Source organism: Rhineura floridana, chromosome 2, assembly GCF_030035675.1.
Source record: "Rhineura floridana isolate rRhiFlo1 chromosome 2, rRhiFlo1.hap2, whole genome shotgun sequence".
Classification (NCBI taxonomy): Eukaryota; Metazoa; Chordata; class Lepidosauria; order Squamata; family Rhineuridae; genus Rhineura; species Rhineura floridana.
In genome coordinates, this window is record NC_084481.1 from 75,310,726 (window position 1) to 75,332,504 (window position 21,779).

Consider the following 21,779-nt stretch of genomic DNA (forward strand, 5'->3'; position numbering starts at 1 on the left):
TTTTAATGCCTGTTGTATGTGAATAAGAGAAAGAAATCCATTTCTCCTTTATCAGTTTTCAAGGGCCCAAATTGCTAGGGGCCAGGATGCCTGGGGATCCTCCATCATTCCAGTTTGTCTGTATCCTTCTTAAAGTGAGGTGTCCAGAATTGGACGCAGCACTCAAGATGAGGCCTAACCAATGCTGCATACAATATAGCTCATATATATGGAATATATATGTAAAATAGATAGAATATATAGAATATATGTGAGCTGTCCTAAAATTTGAACTACAGTGAGTATCTTGCATCATAAAATTTAAATATTGTGGAAATACATTTTAGTAATATGTGGATTAAATCAAACATTAAATGTTATTTCACAGGTAATCTATATAAACTGCATTTTGGTGAGAATTAACATGTAATATGTAATTCAATTATTACAGTCTAGACTAGATTCTCATTTATATTATTTGGTTGGACTATTGATACCAGCTTCAAAATTTCAAAAATATTGTGGATTCTGGAACCAAGCAGAAAAAAATGTGTTAATAGAACATTACCCTGAAATAACGCCCTGAAGAAATTAAAAAAAAAAGTTTTATAACCTAAGCTAAAACCATTTGGATTTTGCTAAGGCGCTGTTCATGCAATGGCAAAGTGTTGTTGTAGGGTTCCAGATAGCTCTCTTATTTTTAAAGGCGTCTTTTACCTTTTCTACATAGCTCTCACACATTCATACACGTATATATACAGTGCTTTGTTGGTTAAAAAAATTGAGCTTCTTGTACTCACATCTTGATAAAAGTGCTGTGGGTGCCAGCACAAAATGGCTGCCATGGGCAGCAAGAAAAGAGGTACCTATACTCCATACCGGTGATATGCCATTACTGCATTCCAGCACCACCAAGTTAGACATAGCACCACTTGCTTTTAAGTATTGCTATGAAAGCCCTGTTACCAATGATTTTGATTCCAAATTGTTCCATATATGAACAGAATTCAATTCCATTCCTGTGCAGGGAGATTGCTGTTTTATTCCAATACCCATCACCACTCGACTGCAGTTCAACACACATTGTCACACTCTCTTCCGAAGAGTTCCCTTCAGAGTGGCTTTTTGGAATGGGCTGCCATGGGAAGGAACCAGAAAAGCCTGTGTGCTGTCTGGTATTTTTAAGCAAATAGTTAAGCAAATATTTTTAAGCAGTGAAAAAAGTTCAAAATAATGTCTTACTGAGAAATTCATAAGACTTAACAACATCTGGAGGGCGACAGGTTATCCATCGCCGCTTTAGGGTTTATATGGTAATAATTCTAACCTAATTTATGGGAATACCAAAAACCTAAAAACTCCTTTGCGCTTGGAAAATGCAATTTCTGTACACTAGAATTTCTAGTTTCAGTAAGTTGTTTCCCTCACCAGGTGACATCTTATTTTAATGTTTATGCTGCATTTTAATGTATGTAGCCAGTGGCAATGCTACATGCTACAGAATGTTAAGATTAACATGAAGAAATATTTTTAAAATGCATGCAGCCATGGGGGCCCACAAGGGGAGAAAATGCAAAAGCTGCATGATCCTAATAGCAATCCTGTTAATAAATGTTGGTCCTAGAAATAACATTTGACTTGTGTTAATAAAGGTATTATCAAACTGTGGCACTAAGAAATACTGCTTTAAACTATGTAGAAGTTCCATAATATTGACTTTTATGAATCCTATCTGATGGCAAAATAATATACCTTTACCTCTTAAAAGAAGAGCTGTATACAACAACAAAAAAAATTTCTCATAACTATTTTGCAAATAACAGCCCAAGGCCTAAAACAGGTGTAGGCTAATCTTTAGCTAGGGGCCTGATAAGCATCCCCAGCAAATTTTTCTGGGCTCCCAAGTCCCTTCCAATTTTAGTGTTAGTGGTAAAAAAATAGTGTGTGTGTGTGTGTGTGTGTGTGTGTGTGTGTGAGAGAGAGAGAGAGAGAGAGAGAGAGAGAGAGAGAGGAAGAGAGGAAGAGAAGAAGAAAGTAAATTACACATGGTACTTCAGTCCAATGCCCTGATAAATTGCCCCCTGCCCAGTAATCAGAGCCATGATTTGATGAGTGGGGCAGGAAGCACTTTATAGTGGCGCTTTCATCTGTATGTCTTTGTGTTGTGTGTGTACATCTGGTATATGGGGTGCACATATGAAAGTGGGGGAGGCCACACGCACCACTGCCATGCATCTCCCAGTGGGTTAGCCAAAGGTGCTGGCCCTTGGACCAAAAAATGTTAGCCATCCTTAGTATAAAACCTTCCTCTAGAAAGTCTTATTTTAGGAAATGTTTTTCTTCATCATGGTCTCAGGAGAAAAGGAAAGAAATACTACCTTTCTCTGGGTCAGTGTGTTTAACTTTTAAATGTCCTTGTACTTTTCTACTTTGGAAATTTTCTTGGCAGCAGCCAGCATGACTATCAATCAGCCCTGAAAAGCATATTCTTCAATTGGACAAAAGTCACTTTTTCCTCAGGTTTGCTCAATGGAATCAACCATTGTGGATGCTTATAGTCAGCTTTCTGGTGACTGGAGATAGCTGTTTCAGGAGTGAACATTACAGAAAACTAGCCATAAGTAAAGAAACATGTTTATTAGAAATATAAAGATAAAAAAGTAAAAATAGCAAATTAACAATAATTTTGAGACATAATAGTCAATGTTGAGTTCACTTTCCCTGTCGTATTGACATAGCAAAATTGTCTTGACAAAACTCCTTATGTGTAATTTAAATTCACCAGTTACCATGGCTTGAATTTTTTTTCAGACCGTGGTGATGTGTGATCTTACAATGTGAAAGAGAATACTGAGGGTGGGGGTGAGGAATCACTTTGTGGTGACACTTTCATCTAAAAGAAATTGACATCTATATTGGCATTAAATTATAAAAAGTTACAATAGCGCTTATCCCAAGTTTAATATTATTTCTTGCACGTGCCTTCAGTGGTTTCCCAACATTAATGGATGGTAAAATAAAATCTTTTTGATTTCAGTTAGTGGCATGCTTTTTGGGAGAGATTTGGTTGCATCTGACAAAGTCATACTCAGAGTAGATCCGTTTATTTCAATGAGATTGAGTATTATTTATTTGGATACAACCCATTTAAAATGCCTAGAAATGTCTGATAAGCAATCACATTATGTATTAAAGAACAAGAAATGTACCTATAGTGCAGGGGTTGCCCGCCTTTGAGGATAAAGTGGACACATCTGGAATTTTGAGAAAGTGCTGTGGATGCCAGGCACAAAATAGCTGCTGTGGAGGTGTGGCAGAACACAAAATGGCTGCCACATCTAAAAGAACAGGAAAAGATGTGAGACCATAAAATAGTGTAGGAATGCTCTCCCTCATCAATAAGAAAAGAACACCCTACACCACCCACAGGCGTGCTGGTTTACAGAGAGAAACTCTTTGCACCTCTGCTATGTTTAGAATGGATGGAAGGGTGAGTGTCCATTGAAATGTGGGCATTTTTAATGGGGAAGTGTTCAGTGTAGAAAAGGCTGAGCCAGTGCAAACTGGAGCCGAGCAGCGATAGCAAACAATCAGGAGGTAATTCCTGCCATGGGACTTTTGAGTTCAGGTAGCATAGGCAGCTGGGGAGGCTGCATAGTTTAATGGAAAGAAAAATACCCCAGCCCATGGCCACTTTGCAACAACACTATCATATGTTCACCCAAAGTATAAAGTAATTATAAAGTATCCCATGAAGGAGACTGAAAAACAAAAGCCTCTTTTGCAAATGAAGAAAATGTTTTGAGAAATTGGAGGACAGGTTTTGACACAACACTAGCAGCCTCTGCCTCAACTAGCAGCTGCCAGAGCCAAGTCAGCCCAAGAAATGAAGCCCACCTCCTCTGCCTGTCCCATTGAATTTGAAAGAAAATAAGAAAAAGGAAGAAAATAAGATTCCAGAGTTTTCTCTGCCCCATACCGCCTGGTATGTATATGTGTGCAATGCATATGTGCACAAGACAAGGCAGAAATCAGTAAATAAATGGAAGTAAATTAGGTGAAAAAAACCTTACTATATTTTTTTTAAAAATATGCACTTCAAAGAAAGCAACCATTCCCTGGTAGGCACCTCCATAGCCAACAAAATAGTCAGAGCCATTAGAAATGAGCAGTTGGCAACTCTGATTTATGAACATACAATTATAATTTTGTTTTCTTTGCTCTGGCAGTTGGGATAGTAAGCAATATTGACTGAATTCATAGTCACAAAATGAACAGCCAACAGTAAAACACTCAAGAAAAGCAAGTACCTTGAATAAACCATAAAGAGATGCATCTAGTTGCAAATGTAAACAATCCTTTGCAAGTTGTGAAAATTAATTTGTTTTAGATTTTGCTTTCCTTTTATGTTGATTCCAAAGGAAAGATAATTTACTGAAAAAATGGGCCTGACTGAAATATATTTGCAGCGCATAGCCGGGAAATAAAGAGGCAAGACAAGATGAAGTGTGGGTAAATCAAGGACTACTTTTATTGGAATAAAGCCAATTACATGCTTGATTGCATAATAAAATGATCTGCAGAGACAAGTGTGGAACCTAACTCATCCCCAATCGGGCGAGGACACCCTGCCATGGGAAATGGGGGTGGTCCAAGGCCAGTCCCCTCTTTTGGGCCCCATCCCTGCAGGGTGGTTAGAGAGGCCTTCCTGCTTTACCCTCCCTCAGGGCCACACAACTCTGAGTGGGTGTTATATGTTAGCCCCAAAGGTGAGCCTTATCCTGCCAACCGGCTGCACAACCTGGAAGGCAGGTGTCAGAATCCACCAGTCACCTTAAAGGGTGCCTAGGGGTGGTCACCAAACCCTACTTTGTGAAATTCCACACATATCCACCAAACATGACCAAATAACCTATTTACAGATTAAACTACGAGGCCAGGCAACAAATCAGCCAAATAAAATTAAGCCAAATAAAACTGAGTGAATCAGCCGGATTAGAAAAACAGTACAGCGTAGGCAAAAAACTTGCCAGCACACGAAGGCTGGTGAGCTAAAAATTCCTACCCAGCCCCGAGGCGACCAGTTAAACTTGTACTGACCTGAAGGGAGTGTGGGTGGGTCTTGCATGAGGCCAGAAAGATGCCAAGGGCAGACAGAGCAGGGCTTAAATAGCCACCCTGCTCTGACCCCTACACAACAGGTGCACGTGGCCACATCACACCTATGGGAAGGGGCTTTTGAAGCCATGCCAGGTCTTCCCCGGCATGGCTGCAAAGGCCCACCATCGCCAGAGTCCCTTGGGTCTGACGATGGCGGGAATTGCAGTGCATAGCTGGGAAATGAAGAGGCAAGACAAGATGAAGTGTGGGTAAATCAAGTGCCATGTTTATTGGAATAAAGCCAATTACATGCTTGATTGCATAATAAAATGATCTGCAGAGGCAAGTGCTCCATCCCCCTCAGGGCTGCACAACTCTGAGTGGGTGTTACAGTTTAGCCCCAACCGGCCACACAACCTGGAAGGCAAGCCTCAGAACCCACTGATCACCTTAATGGGTGCCTAAGGGTGGTCACCAAACCCTACCATGTGAAATTCTGCACACATTCACCACAGCTTAGTCCCTCTTCCCCCACCTGTGGCAAATTATTTCACGCAGGGCACTCTGCAGATCAGAAAGAAACAGATCATTACCCATATCAGACATATTAACACCGTCTGGCTGGTAAAGATCAGCCCTGCCACACTTCACCTCCGGATGATGTATTACCTCGCCCTGCTTATCAGCAAGGGCGAGCCGTACTTCCTTATTTACCTTTCCACTAGCCTTGTTCAGGCTCCTGGGGTCAATCCCACCCCACCAAATCCTCCTTGGGAGGATATCGGACCAAACAGTCACAGTCCCAGGCCACCCTCTACGTACTGCCTCAAAGTCCAGGGAAATCTGAATGATAAGGGCTTTTCCCCTTCAACACTCCCAAGTCATTGCCTCCCTAATGGAGAACCAAAACCTGTGGAGGGTGCTGCTCCAGCGATGCATCAGCATTGGTAAGAGGTGTTCCCACAGCATGCCATGTCTACCCAGCCACTGTGATGCCCTCCTCTTGGCCCAGAACTCCATCTGTGGCTACACATGAGTACCTTGACGCTCTCCAGCACCCTCCAACCTGTTAAAACAGAAACAACAATTAATAGTACACTCTTTAGTGCAATGGTCCACGTGGGCCCTCGAATGGCCCGGGAAGCACCCAATTGCCAGCGCTCCACTGCCTGCATGGCTGTGCTCCCAAACATAGCTGCTGTAGAAGCCACACCAATCTTGAAAGAGTGCATACCGAACTGGTTGGGATCCAACCCCAAACTTGACAGTAATTAAAATCTGTGGTCAGCCTCTGAAAGGCAGAGAGCAGTCACTGCACTTTATTGTAATGTGAATAGCAGTTTCCATAATGTCCCATACTGGGTAATCTGCTACTTTATTATCAGAGCAGCTTTTGCTGGTTCAGTATAACATTAAAGCAGTTGGGATTAGATATGGTATATTCTGAATGTAGACTAAATATCCTGCCTTTCTTTCCTCAAAAAACCCAAGGCAGCCTACATGTGGTTCCCAGGCAGTCCCCATCGGCACTGACCAGACCCAGACCTGCTTAGCATCAGCAACATGATGGCCCTGTTGGGTCCAAATCTAAGCGCCCCCCCTTTACTGAAGGGACGAGCTAACGCACCCCTCCGCCTTGGACGGGAGTGCAAGCTTGGCAATGTAATTTACCTGTCTCAGTGGTTCAGCCAGATACCAAACATAAACAGAAAGTAGACACACAATACTGCTTGATCAAGAGGGGTCTCTAAACTGTACAGACAGCAGTCTGACAGGGAAGAGAGCATGGTTTATTAATTGAAGCATCATTATATAGGTTTCATAAGCAAAACAAGATATAATAATACTAAAATCATAACAGACAGGGAATACAGCATTACAGAGATAAAGCAAGCGCATTTTCTTATCCTTGTTACATTTCTTATAATTCTTAAAAAGTGAGAAATTGATAAAGAATTTATACACTTGTCAATCTAAGAAAACTTAATTTGAGATAAGAACTGAGGAAGGCGAGGAAGAGAGTTAGATTGACACCAGTAAAAGATAAAGATAGGGCTAGTATGCCTGTGAAAGTTATCCACTAAGCAGTATGACTTAAATCTATGGATACAATTTTAGCAAAGTATTTTGGGAACACTTCTTCCTTTGTGATGAGTTTGCTACAATGAACAGAATGTGTAAAGTGAAGCAAGGCAAGAGAAATGGCAACAAGCCAGAGGGGATACACTTTATCTCTTTTCCAAGATGCTACAGCCTGAGAGGCGCCTCTGGGTGTTATCTCTCACGAGAGAAGAAACGAAACTTAGAGTGTTATGTTCCCCACCCTCTCTTAGTTCCATCATTCATTGCGGCACTAGTTCTGGCTACAATTTAGCATCTCTGAACAACTCTTGGGGCCTAGAAATAAAATATTTCCTAACAGCCCCATGCACCTTCAGGACTAGGCCTTTCTTCAAATGACAAAATGATCACCAAGAAAGCACGGCCACCACAGTCTTGGACACAATGCACCATGTGTGAAGTCCACCTGTCATACTTCTCAGGGGTGTTTGCTACTCCTGATACCAGTCTGGAAGATGACCATCCCTGCCAACTCCCTAGTGATGCCAACTTCTGCCCATGTCACATGCCATGCCTCAGCACACCATCTATTCCAGAAAACAACCAAAGCCTAAAGCCCCAGAGGCATCCAAGTGACCTTGCAACTCCACCTCCAACAGCAAATCCCTATGCCAAAATGAAACCCCATTAAACTGCTCCAAAAAACGCGACCAAACTAGCAAATCCTCCCTCATGTCCCTAGTAACTCTAACCCGATGGTGAGGCTTGCTTAGGCCTGTCATCAGGTCGCAAATCCTGAGTAGAAATGCTCTGCCAGGTGCTATGCCTCTGCATGCAAAGTTCAAATGTCCTACCAACTCCTGAAGTTCTGTGAGTGTAACTTTCCTTGCTTCCCATATATTATCAACCCTGCACTTCAAAGCCCCTAGTTTGACTACCGGCAATCGACAAGCCTGTGCCACCAAGTCAAGCTCAATACCCATAAAGGTGAGTTTTTCCCTTGGCCAAAGGCACACCTAACACCTCTGCCAACTGCCCAAACATCCTCATCAGCTGGCTGAACTGCTGTGAACCAGCAGGACCAGCAAACAGAAAATAATCTAAATAATGCACTACTGCATCACAGCCAGCTCGCCTCCTGAGAGCCCACTCAAGGAATGTACTAAAGCGCTCACAAGCTGAACACGAAATAGAACACCCCATGTGTAAAGCTCGATCCACATAAAACAAACCCTTGAGAGAAAATCCCAACAGATCAAAGTCCAAAGGGTAGACTGGCAAGAGGCAAAACGCTGACTTAATATCACACTTACGAGAGTGCCCTGGCCAAAACTCTGGACCATCAAAACTGCAATGTCAAAGGAAGCATAACGCACCGAACACAAATGTTCAGAAATAGCATCATTCACCGACTGCCCCCTAGGGTAAGACAGGTGATTAATGAGCCTAAACTATACAGGATCTTTTTTAGGAATGATGCCCAAAGGGGAAACCCTTAGCTTGGGCACGACAGGGTGATCAATACCAGGGCAAATGCATAAGCTGAGGAATTTTAATCAGTGTGGGGCCCCATTCCTGAAGGCCGTCCTCCAGCCCCAGGTTTTTTCCCCCTCTGAAAACCCTCAAATCCCTGAGCCCTAGGGCAACTGGTGAAAGGATAGGAGCCAGAGCAAATGGAACACTCGTGCCTAAATTTACACGGGTTCCTGTTACAGAAGCCCTTGGTGCTAAACTCCCAACAGAGTAGGTGGGGTTGAACCCCCTGCCCCATGGACCCACGGGTAGGAGCCACACTGGCAGACTTACCAAGCAAATACTCCCTATCTGCCCTATCACCCTGCATGTATCGAGCTGCAGTCATAAACTGCAACCACAAGTCTGGGTCCTTCCTGTCCCACTGCAGGTGAATATCCACTGCTTCCCTCATCCTAAAAGATTCATCATAGGCTAGCCATGCTGATCCCATGAATTCTGTTTGCTCTCTAAAAATTATATTAAGGTACTTCACCAAGGCTGCCACCTGCATAGGCTGATGCTGGATGACTACCCCCATAGAGATAAAAAAAACCTGCCAACCAATTGCCCCAGGTCCTATCTAGTTTTTTATTTTTAAATTTCTCATTATCCCTTTCCTTCTGCCTATCCTTTTCCTTCTGTTCGGGCTCTCGGTATAATAAGGAAAACATATCAATGTATTCCCCTTTCCATATATGCTCTCTTGTTGCTAGCAACACATGAGCCCCCAGGGGAGCTGACATCTCCACAAATGGCAAGGCACCAGCCCGAACATAAGCCAAAGGATCAGGAGGCATCTGAGGCATCTGAGCCGGCCCCATGGTAGGACCGCCCATAGAAGTCCAAACCTGCCTGCAAGCCTCACTTGCAGGCTGCTGTTGGACCGGCAGGAGACATCCCCCTTCCATACCCAGAAGGCACCGCACCTGCATAAGGAGAATGAGGCCATCCCTGCACTTCAAGGCGTTTCCCAAGGCCCCAATCCCAGGCCACCCAGATATTCCCCAGACATTACCTGCAGATATGGACTCACCATAACCTGGATGGGCCGCAGCCTTCTCTACTGTAGGACTCCCAGGAGCCACAGCCTCTACCTCAACAAGGAGGCCCTCCAGCATAGCCACTCGACCTAAAACAGAGTCCCAATCAGTACTATACCACCTGTTCTTATTCTGAGGACCCTTACCTGCCTTAACCCTCGCCCCACTAGCCTCCTGAGGCTGCCTATTCCACCTCTCTAGTGACTCAATGCGGGCTAACACTGAGGCCATATCAGGCCCCTCATCCTCCGAGGATGAGGACTCCTGAAGTGGAGGAGGTGGCCTCTGTGCTGGCCGCTTCACAGCCTTACCCCTACCTTTTGAGCCCCCCGTGCCCTGCTTGGGAGGCATAATAGCACCCGCTAGGCAGCCTTTGAGAAAAACCTAAACAGCTAGATCAAAAGCGTCTAAGACGGCTGTTGAAAATGGCTGCTGACATCCCTGAAGGAGCAAAATGTGTTCCAAAATGGCCACTCCAAAATGGCTACCACACACAAAGCAGCAAAATGTGTCCAAAATGGCTCCTCAAAATGGCCACTGAACACAAGAAAGCAAAATGTGCCCAAAATGGCCACTCGCATGAAGGAACAAACTGTGCTCCCAAAATGGCCACCCACATATCCAAAAAGGCTTAAAACAGCCACCCCCAAAGCTGGCTGCCCTAAAATGGCTACCACCCCCCAGGAGGAGCAAAACTCCAAACCTGAGAGTGGCAAGAAACCCACAGATGGTCACCTGCATCTCCCAGAAATGCAGGAGATCACCAATGCCCCCCCAGGGATGCCACCCTCGCAGCCCCCGGGAATAGGCTCACTGCTCCCTCAAACCACACAGGCCAGAAGGCCAGCCAGGAGTCCCGCGCCAAATCTCCGCTGCCGCAGCCACTCTCCCATTTCAGAGTCGCCTTCGCTCACTGCACTGCCATCACTCAGCCTCACCTCGCCCGCAGTCCAGCTGATTGTTCCCACAGCTGCTGCATCAACGCGGCTCTGCTGAGGTGCGAACAAAGCTCCCTGCATGAAGCTCGCGCTGCTGCGCCACCACCAATCAGCCTAGCCTCCCCGCACTCCAGTTGATCAGCCTGGCCTCCCCGTGCTCCAGCTGATCGCCACCTCAGCCTCCTGCTGTGCCGCCACCACTCAGCCTCACCTCCCTGAGCTCCAGCTGATCAGCCCACACTCCAGCTGATCGCGCCTCAGCCTGCTCCAGCTGATCACCGCCTTAGCCTCTTTCTGACACCCCCACACTCCAAAGGAACAGGCTGTGATGTTCCTGCTTACAGTGTAAATATGGTAAGTGCTGTTTATATAGAAGACATATGGTAAGCGGAGTGAAAGAGGAGGGGGGAGTACATGAGCAGTAGAATGCTGGATGATTGGCTGAGCGTTTGAATGGCTGGGAGTATAAATGGAAGAATGACAGTTGAATCTGGGTGGATGTTGGGAGTGTGGAGAAAGAGGTGTTTGAGGGTGGAGGTCAGGAGTGTGGAGAAAGAGGGAGTTGGAGTTCTGATTAATAATAAGTCAAGTACAAAACAGGAATAGATGAAACCATACGCTTGTGAAACATTCTAAAACTAATCTTGTTATTTCTGATATTTAATAAATACTTAATTTGGTTTACCAAAGGCCTGATCCTTGGCTGGGGGATATACATACCAGAAGGGAGGGAAAGGTAATTACCAAGGCTGAACAGAAACAGTATCTAATGGTGGCAGCGGTGAAGGGAGGAATAATAACAATTCAAGTATCCAGAGCAACCCAGAGTTGTATGCGTTATCTATAAAGATACAAGGGGGTTGGGAACAGCATAAGCACGCAGTCACAAAAGTAACCAGCTAGAGAGAGACTCAAGCAAAGTCTCTGGGAGTATTGGTTATAGGACGTGACTGGTGGTGCTGCCTAGCAGGGGATCTAGTGAGATCTGTGCTAGAGCGGAGTGAGAAACCATATAAAGGACGGTCCGGACTGGTGGTATCCCTGGTGGTGCCTAGTGAAAGGCAGTAGCCACAAGCAGGTGGGAACCTGACAGGGAGAACCAGGGAAGGGCATCACATGTGGTGGCTGTAGCGGTGGGATTCGAACCCTAGAGAGTCCCTAAAAGTGGTGTGGCTAAAAGAAATAACAAATAAAGATTACTTGTGAGAGTGACTGGCAAAGAGTGTGTGGCAAAGTGCGAGTGAACTCCTAAAAACATAACTGAATATATAAAGATGAAAAGAAAGGAGCTGGTGGAGAAGTGCATAACATTCAATTTACCTCACGAGGGTAAAGGGGTAGATGAATTGCAAGTAGCATTGATAGCATTCGCATCTGTTCAACAAAAACAACCTGTCAGAGAAGAGAACCCAGAAGGGTACTCAAGCAATCCCGCTTATATAGAGTATTTGAGAGAGAAGTTAAAGTTGGAAACTGAGAGATTGAGGATGGAAGGTGCAGAGAAGGAAAAACAGCGGGAGTTGGAAATTGAGAGAATGAGAATGGATACTGAAAGAATGAGAATGGGGTTTGAGGAGAGGGAGAAGCAACGAGCATTGGATGCTGAGATACAGGTGGAAAAGTTAAAATTTGAAAGAGAGAAGTTTCATTCTGATGAAACATGAAAGGACAGAAATGAAACCAAAATAAAGGTTACATCAAAAGATTTTGCGGTGTTTGAACCTGGACAAGACCCACAGATTTACCTGAACAGGTAAACCTCGGAGGGAGGTTTTTCCATCAAGCGGGGGGACTTGAGGGGGCCCCAATTACCGTAGTAACGGGCAGAGGGAGGTATGGCTTTGTGAGAAGGACGTGCCAGGTAAGGGGAACACGGCCCAGACATGTGGTGGCTGTGCCTTGTTCCGGTCCTTCTCACACCCGCAGGGTCGTTGGTTGTCCTCTCAGCCAACTCTCAGATCTACAGTTGCTGCTCTTAAATGCCAGATCGGTATATAATAAAACCTCCTTCGTCCACGATCTGATTGTGGATGAGGCAGCCAATCTGGCATGCATAACTGAGACCTGGGTGGGTGAGCAGGGAGGAGTTGGTCTCTCCCAGGTCTGCCCACCGGGGTACTCGGTTCGGCACCATGGTAGATCTGAGGGTCGGGGAGGTGGGGTTGCTGTGGTCTATAAGAGTTCCATCTCACTCACCAAGCACCATGTCCATACAAATACTGGTCTGGAGTGTTTGCACCTTGTGTTGGGCCAGAGAGACAGGCTGGGAATCCTCTTGGTGTACCGCCCACCTTGCTGCCCAATGGCTTCCCTAACTGAGCTGACGGAAGTGGTCTCGGAGGTATTGCTGAGATCCCCCAGACTATTAGTACTGGGGGATGTCAACATGCATGCCGAGGCTACTTTGTCCGGGGCGGCTCAGGACTTCATGGCAGCCATGACAACCATGGGGCTGTCTCAATATGTTAGTGGCCCAACACATGTGTCGGAGCATACTCTAGACCTTATCTTTGCTACTGGACATGGGGATAGTGATCTGGAAGTGGGGAGTCTTACATCTCTCCCTTTGTCATGGACAGATCACTGCTTGTTGAAGTTTAGACTGTCAGTAGCCTTTCCCCTCTGCAAGGGTGGGGGACCTATTAAATTGGTCCGCCCCCGGAGACTAATGAATCCAGAAGGTTTTCAAAGGGCTCTGGGGGATTTTCCGGCTGAGAGGACTGGCGCTCCTGTCGAAGCCCTGGCTGATCTGTGGAATGCGGAGATGACCTGGGCTGTTGACACGATCGCTCCTGCGCGCCCTCTCCTGTGTAGAGCTCATACAGCTCCTTGGTATACTCCAGAGCTGAGAGCGATGAAACAAGATAGGAGGCGGCTTGAGCGGAGATGGAGACGAACTCCCGACGAATGCAACTATGCGCTGGTCTGTGCTTCTACCAAGCTGTATGTAGGAGCGGTGAGGGCGGCGAAAAAACAACATTTTGCTGCCACTAATAAGTCATCTCTCTGCTGCCCAGTGGAGCTTTTTAGAGTTGTCCAAGGGCTACTCCATCCAGGCCTTCAGGACACGGTAGAATCATCGGTGGCCCGCTGTAATAAGTTTGCTGAGCACTTCCAGCATAAGATCTCATGCATCCGCCAGGACTTAGACTCTCAATTTATAGCAGTTGATCCTAATGAGGTGTCCGGAGCACAGTCTTATCATGTTTTATTGGATGAGTTTCAGTTGGTTCAGCTCGAGGACGTGGACAAGGTACTTGGACAGGTACATGCAACCACTTCGATACTGGATCCTTGCCCCTATTGGCTAATAAAAACTAGCAGGGATGGAACAGTTGCCTGGGCCAAGGAAGTGATAAATGCCTCCTTACGAGAGGGAGTGGTCCCTGGCTGTCTGAAAGAGGCAGTGGTGAGACCACTTCTGAAAAAACCTTCCTTGGACCCAGAAAATTTCAGTAGCTACAGACCAGTAGCGAATGTTCCATTCCTGGGCAAGATCTTGGAACGAGTGGTTGTGGGCCAGCTCCAGGCACTATTGGATGGAACCGATTATCTAGATCCATTTCAATCGGGTTTTAGGCCCGGTTTTGGCACTGAGACGGCCTTGGTCACTCTGTTTGATGACCTATGTCGGGAAAGAGACAGAGGGAGTGTAACTCTGTTGATTCTCCTTGATCTCTCAGCGGCTTTTGATACCATCGACCATGGTATCCTTCTGGAGAGGCTTGCGGAGTTGGGAGTTGGAGGTACTGCTTGGCAGTGGTTCCGCTCCTACTTGGCAGGACGTCTCCAGAAGGTAGTGCTTGGGGAACATTGCTCGACCCCGTGGGCCCTCCAGTGTGGGGTCCCGCAGGGGTCGGTTCTGTCTCCCATGCTTTTTAACATCTACATGAAGCCGTTGGGAGCGGTCATCAGGAGCTTTGGAGTGCATTGTCATCAGTACGCTGATGACATGCAGCTCTACTTCTCCTTTTCATCTTCTTCAGGTGAGGCTGTTGATGTGCTGAACCATTGCCTGGCCGCGACAATGGACTGGATGAGAACTAACAAACTGAGGCTTAATCCTGACAAGACTGAGATGCTGTTGGTGGATGGTTTCTCTAATCGGATGGTGGATACATACCCTGTCCTAGATGGGGTTACACTCCCCCTAAAGGAACAGGTTTGTAGTCTGGGAGTCCTTCTAGACTCTTCCCTCTCACTTGAGGCTCAAGTAGCTTCGGTGGCCTGGAATGCGTTCTACCAACTTCGGTTGGTAGCCCAGCTATGTCCCTATTTGAGTAAGGAGGACCTTACATCAGTTGTTCATGCTCTGGTAACCTCGCGTTTGGACTACTGCAACGCGATCTACGTAGGGCTGCCTTTGAAGACAGTTCAGAAGCTACAGCTAGTGCAAAATGTGGCGGCCAGATTGTTAACAAGGACCAAGCGGTCCGAGCATATAACACCTGTTCTGGCTCGCCTGCACTGGCTGCCAATATGCTTCCGGGCCAGATTCAAAGTGTTGGTATTAACCTATAAGGCCTTATACGGTGCGGGACCACAATACTTGTCGGAACGCCTCTCCCGATACGAAGCGGCCCGTACTCTATGTTCTTCTACGAAGGCCCTCCTCCGGGTTCCGACTCATAGGGAGGCCCGGAGGGTGGTGACAAGATCTAGGGCCTTCTCAGTGGTGGCCCCCAAACTGTGGAATGGTCTCCCCGAGGAGGTGCGCTTGGCGCCGACATTGTTATCCTTTCGGCGCCAAGTTAAAACCTTCTTCTTCTCCGAGGCATACTAATTTAAGTTAATTTAATTTAAAATCTGCTGTGATTGTTTTTAAATTATTTTATTTTATATGTTTATGTTGTATTATACTATGTGATTTTATTGTATTTTCTGTGTTCACTGCCCAAAGAGCTATTGCTAGTCGGGCGGTATATAAGTCTAATAAATAATAATAATAATAAAACCTTCGAAAAGGCAGCTCAGATGTGGGGGCTACCAGGGGATAAATATATGCAATATTTATCAAATCTGATCAAAGGGGAATTGGCAGAGGTATACCAATATTTCCCCTCAGACAGGCCCATCACATATGCCGAGTTTAAAGAGGCAGTGTACAAAAGATTCAGACTGGGTCCTGACTACTTTAGGAAGTTATTTCGAAACTGTCAGATCCAAGCAGGGAGGTCTTTTGTTGAACTGGGAGCAAAATTGATGGACATATTTGGAAAGTGGATGGGAAGTGCCAAAGCTCAGTCAGTGGAAGAGGTGAAAAGCCTCATGATACTGGATCAATTATACCATCAGTTATCACCAGAAATAAGGCTCCTTGTCAAAGACCGTTCCCCTACATCTGTTCAAGAGGCCACAGAGTTGGCAGATCACTTTGCCTCCAATAGAACTGGCTGGGTGGGGAAAACATCAAGAGAGTTTAAACCCAGACCATATAATGGTGGCAGAAAGGATGTGGTACCACAGCGAGTGAGTCCTCTAATAAAGTCTGAAGGGCACAGGACACCCCAGAGTGGATCTGTGTACCCTAAAATGGAGCAGAAATTATGTTATAAATGTGGTAGACCGGGGCACCTACGTTTTCAATGTGAGGTTGCCAACCCCATTGGTAATCCTGCTCAGGGAAGGGCAGTGAAAACAGAACCAAGGGAGTTAGAAATGAAGAAGGTTCAGTTCTGCCAGATAAACTGGACAAATGTAAAAGACGTTGATTTGAGTCTGAGGGAAGAAGAGTGTGCAAGGGGCAAATTATTGGGCATTGCTTGATACTGGTGCCGCTCAGACGTTACTGAGGCCAGATTTGATAAAATCTGAGGAAATAGTACCTCAGGAAACGGTGACAATCCAAGGAGTGAGGGGTGAACCAGAAAGCATACCCATGGCCCTGATAAAATTAAAGTGGAGAGGAAAGGAGGAAATATGTAAAGTAGGTATTAATGCCCAACAACAAGAACCAGTGATACTGGGAAGAGATGTTATGGGGGCACAAGGAAAAATATATGTGGTGACCAGACAACAACTTGGCAAAGCAACAGAAACCATGTTAACAGAGGCCGAAGAAAACAGGGTGGAACCTGTTATCGAGCCTAAGGTCGCCATAGCAACCCCTGGCAGGCCTGCTAAAAGAGACAAACTGTATTGAATGGTCTCTAGTGAAGAGGCAGAGCAGTTCAGGGAAGAGCTGGATAAGGATGCAAGTTTGAAGCAAAGTTACTGGTATGATAGAACAGCCAGAGAACGTGTGTATGATGTGGGTGATATGGTTACACCAAGATGGCGACGCAGGAGGACACTACGCCAGGAGCTCCGTAGCTTATCTTTTAAAGCGTTGATTTTTTTCTACACTCAACAACAATACTTACTTTAACAATTGCCGCCTTTGAATGAGACAACTTTAGCTCTCTTTGCTGGCCGGAAGATTGCTCAAACAGCATTTATCCTACTCTTATGTCAGGCACTTTGGCCTGACTTAAGCCGCTTGCAAAGCTACAACAAACTTAACTTTGTGCACACTTTTCCGCTGCCTGCTCCTCACCTTGTTGGGAGTCTTCCCGTCCCGCCTTCGTTTTCCTACTCGGGTCCTTCGGGGAGGCGGGGGGGTGGAGGGCACAGGGGGCCGCTGCCGTCTGGGGCATGCAGGGCGGGTGGGTGCCGGCCCTGTGGGGGTCCCATCCCAGCTTGTGTTTTTCGGTGGCAGCCTCTTCGGCACCTCCCTGCCGCTGCTGCGGCCTGCGCTTCCCGCCTGCGCTTCCCGCCGTGGCCCTCCAGCCACCGCCGCTTGGTTGCCTCTTGAGGAAGAGTGGCGCCTCCTTGGCAGACTTGGGGCACCCCCTGCTCGAGTGGAAGAGCCGGCTGGTTGAGGGCGTGGAGCGGTGGACCCGGGCCGCAGCCCAGGTACGGCAGCACTGCCCGCGTCGTACGCCTCATTTTCTTGTGGCTCACAGCGGAGGAGTGGGGAGAGGCCACAGCACTATCAGCGCGGCATAGCGTGCCCTCCACCGGCCGCTCTGGGAGAAGGACGATGAGGCGCTTTGGCCTCGATGAGGAAGAGGAGCCATTGGGCGTGCCGGGAAGGCAGCGAGGAGTGGGGATAGCGCAGCTGTGTGGACCAGGAGAGAGCCGTGGTGGAGGCCTGGGAGCGGCGGGAGGCGAGAGGCCTATTGGCTGCAAGCGAACCAACTCCACCTCATGGAGCAAGAGAGGGCTGCTCTTGCTAGATCTATCGCTTAGGCTTTGCTGCCTCTATTGCGTCTGCAGAGTGTTGTCCCAGGAGGTTGTTCCTAGTGGTCCGAAGCCTGGTCGGTCCAGTTGCCCAGGTACCCATGGAGCACTCTAAAGCCTCTTGTGACATATTTGCTAAACACTTTGCTGATAAAATCGAGTGCCTGAAGAACACAATTCCGTACGCCGTGGACACAGGAAGTGAGCCAGAGTCGGCCAGTTGCATTCCGGTCCGGTGGGATCGATTTCAGCCTGTTCCCTCCGAGGAAGTGGACAAGGTGCTCTCTACTGTGAAGCCAACCACCTGTCTATTGGACCCTTGCCCATCATGGCTCATTATGAGCTGTAAAGAGAGGCTGAACGAAAGGATCAAGGCAGTGGTAAATGCATCCTTGGAAGAGGGTGCATTGCCATCAGCCCTCAAGGAGGCAGTAATAAAGCCCATCTTGAAAAAGCCCTCCTTGGATCCTCAAGAGCTGAATAACTTCCGTCCAGTCTCTAATTTACCATTCTTGGGCAAGGTGATTGAGCGAGTGGTGGCCAAACAGCTACAGACACACTTGGAGGAAGCAGATTATCTAGACCCATTCCAATCGAGCTTCAGGACTGGACATGGAACTGAAACAGCCTTGGTCGCCCTGGTGGATGATATGAGGAGGGCGTTGGACAGGGAAGAATATACCTTCCTCGTCCTCCTTGATCTCTCAGCGGCTTTCGAAACCGTCGACCACGGTATCCTTTTAGATCATCTGAAGGGATTAGGAATAGGGGGCACTGTTTTACGGTGGCTCCATTCCTATCTTTCAGACAGGCATCAATGGGTGGCATTAGGGGACGAGGTTTCAGACCCTTGGCCTCTCAATTGTGGAGTGCCACAGGGTTCTATCCTCTCCCCCATGCTATTCAATATCTATGTAAAGCCGCTGGGGGCCATCATCAGGAGATTTGGGCTGCAGTGTAGCTTCTCTGCTGGCTCAGTAGGATTAGAAGTGATGCAAAAGAAGTTGCTCTGACATTGGGCAGGAACTTTTGAAGTATGAAGACCTCTAGAATTTGCATGCTACTTTCAACTAAGCAGATGCCCTGTAACTCTACAGAGAGACTGCAAACCACAACCAAGCTCAGTCTTGAGCTTTAGTCCTGCAACAGGACTTGCAACTTTTCTTTCTGTCCTTAGGTGGTCTGCCTGCTGATAGTGCTAGCCCTGGATTACAGCATGCAACATCATTATAATTTGCTATTCAGTCCATGAGAATGTTACAAAATGTGTGTTAGTCATCTCTGTATTTCTGATAGTATGTAAAAGTGACATAATTCAATTTCTAGCATGGGCTTTTCTATTCTTTTCTTGCTGTCTATTTAAGATACTAGCACACAGAAAATTTCTTTTATTAAAAGAAAAAAAGCCATGATTGCCTAGTGTGGATAGGAGTTGGGGTGCACACATATCCTAGGGGAATTTATATACTTGCAATTTTGGAATATCTCCTCGTGCTTCTACAGAATAATGTTGATTTTTATGAGTAATATGGGAGCTGCTTATACAACACATTATGATATAGAGAAAGGAATTGCATTCACTTTAAAATGAAATGTTCAAATCCTCAGGCAGTAAATGTTTGTGGTTCTGAAGAGGAATCTTAACACTCCACATTAGAACCATATGTATTTCAACCTTTGTGACTCATGCTACTTTCAACAGAATTATAATTAATTACTATAGTTTATTTCCCTAATTATCTTGTAAAGTGCTAGTTCATGTTCTCCTAAAGTATATCTTCACTATTCAAATGTTGGGCAGCACTCTATACACTCAATTTGATTATCATTTAGGTGTGTATGTCTGATATGAGTAGGTAGGGGATTGATTTTCTTTTGTAAAAAATGAAGGAATTGAATACCTCTAAATAATGAATGAACTGCTGTGAAAGGACTGATAATAGTCTCATACTGTTATTATAACTATGAATAGAAGTATGTATTTTATGGATACTATTTTATATGTAATTATGAAACAATTTCTTTTTTTTTAAATCCCCCCAGGAACTTGGAAGCAACAGCCCGCCACAGAGGAACTGGAAGGGAATAGCAATTGCACTGCTGGTGATTCTAGTTGTATGTTCACTCATCACAATGTCTGTAATTCTTTTAACACCAGGTAGAATTTATTTATTATTTACTTACATACCATATAAACACATATATTGTGTTTTACTGTTTAGCATTTTGTATTCTTTTCTGTGATTTATTATCTTTCTGTATTTTGAACTCTGACTTCTATACATTCAGACCTATTCATAATATACACAAGAAGAACTTGGTGATAAAGGGATCTGTGTAGGATAATGATGTTTTCAATTGTCACAGTGAGAAAAACAACTGCTTGAACTTCTATGAGTGCACCTTATAGAAAGAAACAATGGCCAATGACATTTAGCTATGCTCACTCTTGTTGCATCCTGGATAGAAACATCTGTTAAGAAATGAAAAGAATAAAGTCAACCCAGCCCCACAGTATGATTTCACGTCCCTTTTGATAGACGTGTGTTTGGCTGGTGAAGGTTGAGTGTTTCTTCACCAGTTTCTGGTATTTGGTGATCAACAGATGGATAAAGAATGTTGCATCTTAATTTAGATGCTAGGGTAGGCTTTGCCAACCTTTTTGGACCAGAGGGCACATTTTAATGCTGGAGTATTAGTGCTGCTATAAGTCAGGTAGAAATGGCTGGACTATTTAAAAGCCTTCTTTTCTCCACTCCCTTCAAGTATAGTTATACTAAGAGCTCTGCCCCTGCTTGTGTGTTGCTCAGTAACCCCACCTCCAGCTACCACTAGCCACCCCCTTTCTACCCCCTCAACCTCACTAATCCCCACACACTAACCCATTAGATCAGGGGTGGGGAACCTTTTTGGCTCCCACCCAGTGGGCCAAATGACAGGTAGGCTGGGCAACCTACATAACAATCACATGACATAATTCTGATTTCACATGATTGACAGGTGGGCTACCCCATCCACTTGTCAAAATCCCAACATCAGAGGTTGAAAGACAGTATGGGAAGAGTTGCAAAATCTGCCCCATGCTGATACTTTCAATCTTTTGTGATACTTTCCCCTGTTTATCTCTCTCTCTCCCCCCCCGCCATCTGAGATGCAAAGGAACACTAATCCCCAACCCCTCCCCAATCCCAGGCCTCGTCAAACTCTCTCCCTCCCAGAAGACCATGCTATGGCCACAGATTAGGATGCACATCTGCTCTGTCCCCATCCAGCAACCTGCCAAAAACAAAATAATTACAAACAGTTAGGCTCCCAGACCTCCAGGCTTACCAAAGGGATGAACATAACTCTTATACATGCCAGATTTCCACCTTCCAATGGGCTGCAGCCTTGCCTGTGAAAACCCAAGACCTGCTGCCAGGGAGGCAGCTCTGATCCTAAAACAGTGGGTCCCAAACCCTAAAGGGTTCACTCCTAGGCCCTGAAGCACTAGTTTGGTAAGCGCCAAAAACTGAAACTTTGGAGGGGAATCTCCTCCATGAATAAACGAACAGCCCGGGGCTGTGCCTCTCACCTCTAAAAAGTGTTGTAAAGCCCGCACTGGGCTGGCATTGGGGAAGGCAATAACATGATGGCGTGCCCTTTATGGCACTGGTCTGTCTTGGACCAATGCAACCTAATATTGGCACAAACCCCCTCAAAACTAACATCGGACCACAGGAGGGCACATAGAGATAAGTCTGACCCTGCAATCACCTCCCCGATGCAGAATGCCCCCCAAAATAGTGTGAGGGCCGCTGCTTAAAACAGCTGAACCTCATTGGGGGAAGAGCATATGGCGACCCACTGACCTAACAGTCCCAGTAGCAGGTTAGGCGAAAAAGCGCGGCAGGGATAAAGGGCAGCGGCATTCCCTAGCCCAGCC

General features: G+C 46.0%; 1 protein-coding gene across 2 annotated transcripts in view; it reads left to right on the forward strand.

Annotated features, from left to right (window-relative positions):
* Positions 1-21,779, forward strand: part of DPP10 (dipeptidyl peptidase like 10) — a 503,938-nt gene that overhangs the window by 92,779 nt on the left and 389,380 nt on the right. For both annotated transcript variants that reach the window (XM_061612954.1, XM_061612953.1), the window contains exon 2: positions 19,898-20,012. In XM_061612954.1, the coding sequence (XP_061468938.1) occupies positions 19,988-20,012 (25 nt within the window). In that variant the 5' untranslated portion in view covers positions 19,898-19,987. The remainder of the gene's footprint in view (positions 1-19,897; positions 20,013-21,779) is intronic.